Raw genomic sequence first — 7996 nt, 5'->3', positions numbered from 1 at the left:
ACGTACTATCTCCACGTGGGCGAAAAAACACCCCAATGCGCCATCCTGATTGGTCAATTAATTATGACGGAATGTGGGGTAGCTTAATTCATCGAATTAGGGGTAGTTCCTGTTTCTTGTGTATTCTCAGGAACGAGCAGTTTCCTTTCAAAGTTAAGGTATATCTACTTCGGGAGACATTTTCTTTGGATCACCTTGTGGTAAACTTGAAGGATTTGTACTCAAAAGATGAGGGGAACTTAAGTGTGCGCCGCTACAGAGAAACACAAGAGCGCGCAATAAATATTTTGGAGATAGATAAACGAAAAGAAACCCGCTCTATCGAGACAGTTACACACAACACAGTAAACAAATTACAGGTGAGTGATGTTGACATGATTGTATCTGGAACCTTCGGGTGTAAAACAATATTTCGTGTGTGTTAGTAAAATTGTTTTCAAGAGAAACGATGTCAATGATTTTCTTTGGTTACCACTTGTCGAATGTCTATACCCATGGACAGTTTTAAAGAAGTGTAGGCCACAATAAACTTGTTTTGGGTTTTTTCACGTGAGTTTTAAAATCTACTTTGTTTCTCTGGTCACGGAGGAATTTTCACGTACAGTATTGATTGAAGAACTTTCACAAACATTATTACAGGGGAGTTTTCACATCACAGCTTATACAAATTAATATCTGCTATTGTGAATAATATACAGTCATTTTGTTTGAATGAATGCATGTCCTTTATCTTGTAAAGACACTGGACACGTTTCGTATTGTCAAAGACCAGTATTCTCACTTGGTATATCTCAACATTATGCAAACAATAATTTAACCTGAAGTTACAAGAGAATAAAGAAAGAAAAAACACCCCTTGTGCACAAGGCTGTCTGTTTTCAACCCCCAGATGCGTACAAAGGCTTTAGGCCTGAAATCTATCAATATTTCAGTGTGAAGTTACTTCCTTCTTAAAAACTACGTTTCTCACAATGTTTAATACTACCAACCTCTCCCCATTACTCGTTACCAAGTACGTTTTTATGCTAACAATTATTTTGAGTAATTACCAATGAGTGTCCAGTGCATTTAAATACCTCGGATGTCCATATTACTAGCTTGACGTCACATATCTTTAATCCTAACTTTGAAGACGTAATTCCCCTCGTCCTTGTGGGAGGAAGGGTTAATAAACAGCCAAGGGAAGTACCAGGCTAGGGTCCCTCTCAACACAACTTATTGGCTCATCCGACAGCCACACATGACTCATGTGATTTTGCAAAACAAAGAAGGCGAACTACGCCTGTGAAAAAGGAACACTTCAATGAAAAGCCAAGCTGTTTAATTGTAAGCATTGGACACCGTTGGTGATTACTTAAATTAGCATAAAAACCGACCCCATCAATGGAGAGTTGTTGATAGAATAAACGTTAATTGTGAGAAACGTTTCCCTCCGAAGTAACGAAGTTTTTGAGAAAGAGGTAATACCTCACTCAAATATTTGAAACTGATAAAAGACCTGAGTCGTGAAGCCCTTTCTAGGCATCTGAAAGCACACCTTTTTGTGAAACAAGGGTGTTTCATTATTCTCTTGCAACTTCGATGACCAATTGAGTCAGATGTTTATAGAGTTGTCCGTATATGGTGAGATACACCACGTGAGAACCGTGGTCTTTGAATTACAAAAGGTTTCGAGTCAGTGCCTTTAAAGGTTTTTTCAAAACTTTCTGTTTGGGAGATTGTATTTAAAAGTTGTGTTCAAAATCCATTGATTGGTTGTGTTTTTCTTGCAGTTCTTCCAAGATGGCGTTGCAAGGATGCGCACAGTGTGTCAAGTACCTATTATTCGTCTTCAATCTGCTGTTTTTTGTGAGTATTATGTTGGACACATGATGACGATGTTGTTGTTGTTGTTGTTGTTGTTGTTTACTTATACTAAATCTTTAGACATATTACAACAATGATTACAAGTTGGATTACAAAAATATAAACAAAAAGTCATCTTTTGATGTGTAAAACCAGACCCATGTCAACGTTGTTTCGCTGCATGCTCTCTTGTTTGTTGATAAACCTCTCTTTCCCCTAATTCTCCCCGTCTAGCTCTCCGGGGGGACGGTGCTAGGAGCCGGTGCTTACCTCCTCAACCGTGAGGGTCCCTTCGCTACCCTCTTACCCAGCTTCCCGTTCCTCAATGCGGCAACCGTTACTATGATTGTTGGCGGCATCATTATGCTGGTATCCTTTCTAGGATGTTGTGGTGCAGTCAGGGAGAACCCATGTATGGTGCTGACGGTAAGTGTAATATAAAGCGCCACCAAGCACCACTTCTTTTCCCAGGTTTTTATTTTCCTTTCGAAAATTCGGACACGGCCTCAGTGGCCTTTCGGTCTGAACATCTGACGTCACACTTCAAGGCTTGGCTCGTAAATTACGTCCAAGATATGCCTTGAGGCCTACGTCAATCCCCGTCCATAATCACATTTTGACCTTGCAATCATTTCACGTGGAGATTCTCAGTCAAATCATATGTACATATTATTAAACATGAAACACAAACATGCTCTATGGAAAGCTTTACGTCACCCTAACATGGTCTTGTTTGTTTCCTTTGTTAAGTATTTCATCTTAATGGCTGGTATCCTGATCATAGAAATGATCGCCGGAGGGCTGGGCGTGGCTAATAGAAACCAGGTAGGGGCGTACGTGGAGCAGGATCTCTCCCAGAATGGACTGTCACTGTACGGCGCAACCGGGCAGCAGGGATTAACATCAGCGTGGGACAGAATGCAAAACTTTGTAAGTCCAACACGCATTCTTAAAACTGCACTCTGTAAATCCATACATTCTTAAAAATGCGCTCCGGTAGATACAAACATGAGCGTGGGACAGAATGCACAACTTTAGAAGTCCATACGCATTCTTAAAAATGCACCCCTGTAAGTCCACACTTTCTTAAAAATGCGTTCCTGTAAGTACAAACACTCAGCGTGGGACAGAATGCACAACTTTGTAAGTCCAACACGCAGTCTTAAAAATGCACCCATGTAAGCCCACACATTATTAGAAATGCGCCCTGTATAGCCATAACATGCTTAATAAATACCTTCCCGTATATTAATAGTCCACACATTTTTTTGACACATTCTGAAAAATGCATCAATGAATGTCCAAGCATTCTTATTAATGCATTCATGTGGAGCATTCTTTCGTTTTTCATCCCCTTGTTGTACTGTAAAGCATCAGAATTCCCCTAATTGGGTCATTTTATTTTCCACGTTATGTTCCACTTGGTAATCCTGTTTCTATGAAAGAAAGAAGTTTCATGCTAAGCAAATTTGTGTGCTTAGCAGCTCCATTTAATTGGGCCCAGGTCAATTCCGAGTTTCAGAATTTTGTATTCTAATATAAAGCGGGAAATGTTTTCACTCTTTCAGTTACTGTGTTGTGGTGTCACAAATGGCACCGACTGGAATGAGTTCCATCCGCGCGTGTACGGACCAGGCCAGACGCCAGACTCATGCTGTGTTACACACGTCGCAGGATGCGGTATGGACAAACTTGCTGATAAATGGGAACGGGTAAGAGGGGTACTAGAGTCATTGTTTTTTTGTTTTTTTTTTTTTGGGGGGGGTGCCATGGCGGGGGGGGGGGGCGTCGGGGGGGGGGGGGGGCAGAGCTGTGTCTTGATGAGAGGGTCACGACAAATTGACAGTTGTTTAAAGACGCTTGACACTTTATTGTCAAAGACTACAGCCTTCACAGTTGGTGTATCTCAACATGTGCATAACATAACAAACCTGTGAAAATTTGAGCTCAATCGGTCGTCGAAGTTGGGAAATTATAATGAAAGAAAAACGCCCTTGTCACACGAAGTTGTGTGCTTTCAAGATGCTTGATTTCGAGTCCTCAAATTCTAAGTCTAGGGTCTTAAAATCGCGGAAAATTACTTCTTTCTCGAAAACTACATTACGTCAGAGGGAGCCGTTTCTCACAATGTTTTATACTTGGGACCTCTCCCCATTACTCTTTACCAAAAAAGGTTTTATGTTAATAACTATTTTGAGTTATTACCAGTAGTGTCCACTGCCTTTAACATCAATACTGGTTTTTGTTTTCATATTCTAGGGCTGTAAGAACGCCCTCGTTGAGGAGCTGAAAGTTCACATTGGAGCTGTTGGTGGTATAGGAATTGGCGTTGGTGTATTTCAGGTAAATATAATATGAAAATTACGTTTGTAATGACTTTTCCTTGAGAAAATGCCTTTCAATACGACAAAAGCAAATCATCCTGTTAATACTCCGTTTGTTCTTTGACTACAAAGTGACAACTTGGGGGTTTCATTTTTTGAGGAGGTAATTTAGGAGCTAAAGTTGTGGTATTTAGCAAAACAATCAAAATGGCTGACTTGCCAAACACTGAAAAGAAATCTGAAGTTATAAGTTACGTGAAAATATGTTTTGATTGATTTAAAGGGGCTGAATGAACCATTTTTAAAAAGTTTGTGAATAGTTTTGAATTAGCAATTAAAACATTGGTTGCTTTGTGGTGCACCCCTCAGTGAGACGCCCGCTATAGTCTAAAAAGTCACCCATTGCTGTAATTCAAACGCCCAATTATAGTTCTCTTTTAAAGAAGCTCTCTTCATTAACATCCCCTTTCGATTCTTCACGCCCATTCGCGAATCGGGCTGTTTCATTTCAGATCATCGGCATTGTATTCTCGTTCATCTTGTGGCGCTCAATCCAGAACGAACACGGTGGAGCTTACGTATAACTTTTCTTAAACAGCGCCCTCTGCTGCAAGGTAAGGCGAGGGTGATTATTTTCAACAGCGCCCTCTGTCGGTGTTAAAAGGGAGCAGTGTACATTGAGTTGCTACTGGTTGCCTTAGAAATGTGAACGCAACAGATGAAGCTACACTTCCTAGTGGACACATTTGAGGAATAATAGGTTAAACCTTGTTTAAATAGATTAATAAAGTTGAAATTCGTACCCAAAGTTAGCAAGTAAGGATGTATATAGGTACATCTAACTTTAAATTGGAGATGCAACTTTCTTTGACAAGTAACCATCTTTTAATTATTATGAAAAACTTTATTGTTCTCGACTAAACTGTCAATGAGAAAAATATACAACAAATCATATTATTTTAATTATAAGTAATTGAAAATAAGATTAAAACTAAATGTATAAATAAAAATTAATGTCTTATAGATGTTCAGAGGCAGATGCAAAATTGCATCGAGAAGTTGTGATAATTTTTTATGAGATGCGAGGATTTTTCAAATCTTGTTTACTCGAATTTTGAGATGAAAGAAAAGTGAAGTTATGTAAAATAATATGATCACTTTAAAGATAGGCCAGACTGTGCAATAGTCTTATATTGTTAATTGTTAATCGTAATTTTTAATTGGAGTAAGAATTAGTTAAAATTAAGAGTCATCAATAAAGCTGAAACCGACACATTTGCATATGCAGTTGTGTCCGCCCCCGTGCAAAACCATCCTTGCAGTAAATTAAACACCCTTGGTCGACGGAACACGTTCGCCATGTCATGAATGTTCGGCCGTTGGGTATTCGCTGCAATCATAAAATACGTGAAGACTAATGCTGCATATACGTACGTAGGTTCAGTGCATGCACGCTCGCTTATACGCGCACATACATCAACAGTCATGTACATGTCCACCGGACGGTTTTGCATAGCCCCGGACACGATTGCATATGCAAAAGGGTCCGGGGCGGACAGTATTGCATGGCGGACACAATTGCATCTGATAACGGCCCTATTAGTAACAACAAAAGGATTAGCATTCTTATTGAGGCACCGTTGACTGACAATTTGCAATGTTGTGACGTCATTTTTGGCGCGTCTGGCTTACACCACTAGCCAATTATAACATAAAAGTGGATGGAGGAATACCTCCATGCAGTAATCAACTACAGAAAGCCATTCAAGCAGGAAACGAAGAAGACAATTAATTTCTGGAGTGCATTGCCCGCCAGTTTAATTGGCACTGGTCGGAATCAAGAAAATTGTCTGGAGGGTGTATGACTTTAAAAATCAATGAGTCAGTTTTTGTTTGGTTTGAGATGGATCAACATCATCAATCTAATGAGATTATTGGTGATTAGTTATAACAGATTGCCGTTTGCTGTGTGGAAAAGGTTGACGGCTTACGAACAACGGAATCAATAGGTTTGTGTAGTGTGTTATTGATCCGTTGCTCTAGACCATGGAAGGAATTCCTCCATGTTTAGATACTGCGTTCATTGTTGCTCTCTTTTTGTAGTTTGGGTGTGTTACTAATACTAACAAAAGTGCGAGATTTATCTTTATCTGTATCCTCTAATAATATCCATACAATAACAAAATGTTGGACTAAATTTGGTCATCGAAGTTGCAAGAGAACAACGCCTTTAAGTGGCGCTGGTTGGAATCGAGAATTAATTGCCTCGAGGGTATAATGACTCTACAAATCAATGAGTCAGTTTTTGTTTTGCTTGAGATGGATCAACATCATCAAGCTAATGAGATTATTGGTGATTAGTTATAACAGATTGCCGTTTGCTGTGTGGAAAAGGTTGACGGCTTACGAACAACGGAATCAATAGGTTTGTGTAGTTTGTTATTGATCAATATTGCTTAACCCTGTATTCCACGCTAAGCAGACAAACAACTATCTGTTAAGACACTGCGTCAATTTTTGTTGCTCACTCTTTAAGTAGTTTGTATGTGTGTAACAAAGTCTTCAAAATTTCTTCAGAGATTTCCTCTTTATGATCTTTCACAGATTGTTATGTTGAATTATTATAAAGCACATTGTATTGGATTTTTAATGTGTAGAATTAACTTGTGCGACATGTCACATGGTCTTGTGTTGATAGACCGTTGAGCAAAGGAGTCATTTAATATAATTAAAGCCTACTTAAACCATGATTGTAATTGTATTATTATTTGATTTTGGGGTACTTAAAGACACTAGACACTATTGGTAATTATCAAAGACTAGCCTTCACAGTTGGTGTATCTCAACATACGCATAAAATAACAAACCTGTGAAAATTTGAGCTCAATCGGTCATCGAAGTTGCGAGATAATAATGAAAGAAAAAACACCCTTGTCACACGAAGTTGTGTGCGTTTAGATGGTTGATTTCGAGACCTCAAGTTCTAAATCTGAGGTCTCGAAATCAAATTCTTTGAAAATTACTTCTTTCTCGAAAACTATGGCACTTCAGAGAGAACCGTTTCTTACAATGTTTTACACCATCAACCTCTCCCCATTACTTGTCACAAAGAAAGGTTTTATGCTAATAATTATTTTGAGTAATTACCAGTAGTGTCCACTGCCTTTAAACAAAGACGTATTCCATATTCATTCATTATAACATTAATACTTCTATTCCACAAAACGTGACCGAATAAATTGTAAGAAGTAGAATTTGAAACTTTGCACGGTGGGTTTGTGGTTACACCATGTACTGATCATCACTAATAGAAATGGGGTGGTTCTGAAAAGAACCATATTGTTTTCAACTCGACGTTTCGATCAGTATGCTCTGATCACCTTCTAGGGAAAATTGTAGTAGGCCTACACAATGGAAACATAATGGTTTCCTTTGTTTAAAGGCAGTGGACACTAATGGTGATTACTCAAAATAATTATTAGCATAAAACCTTACTTGGTAATGGGGAGAGGTTGATGGTATAAAACATTGTGAGAAACGGCTCCCTCTGAAGTGACATAGTTTTCGAGAAATAAGTAATTTTCCACGAACTTGATTTCGAGACCTCAAGTTTACAATTTGAGGTCTCGAAATCAAGCATCTGAAAGCACACAACTTCGTGTGACAAGGGTGTTTTTTCTCTCATTATTATCTCGCAAGTTCGATTACCGATTGAGCTCAAATTTTCACAGGTTTGTTATTTTATGCATATGTTGAGACACTAACTGTGAAGACTGGTCTTTGACAATTACCAATAGTGTCCACTGCCTTTAAAATGCATGAAATGC

At 38.8% G+C, this 7996-nt stretch overlaps 1 protein-coding gene across 1 annotated transcript; it reads left to right on the top strand.

Annotated features, from left to right (window-relative positions):
* The first annotated feature begins 158 nt into the window (after window positions 1-158).
* LOC139953531 (tetraspanin-4-like) lies at window positions 159-7395 on the top strand. Its single transcript, XM_071952975.1, has 7 exons — window positions 159-359; window positions 1773-1848; window positions 2080-2271; window positions 2596-2775; window positions 3414-3557; window positions 4105-4188; window positions 4682-7395. Exons 2-7 carry the CDS (start codon window positions 1783-1785, stop codon window positions 4751-4753), a joined length of 738 nt encoding a protein of 245 aa, XP_071809076.1. The 5' UTR covers window positions 159-359; window positions 1773-1782; the 3' UTR covers window positions 4754-7395.
* The last annotated feature ends 601 nt before the right edge of the window (window positions 7396-7996 follow it).

The sequence above is a fragment of the Asterias amurensis genome, chromosome 22, assembly GCF_032118995.1.
Source record: "Asterias amurensis chromosome 22, ASM3211899v1".
In the NCBI taxonomy this organism is placed as follows: domain Eukaryota; kingdom Metazoa; phylum Echinodermata; class Asteroidea; order Forcipulatida; family Asteriidae; genus Asterias; species Asterias amurensis.
This window is presented reverse-complemented; position numbering and strand designations above follow the sequence as displayed.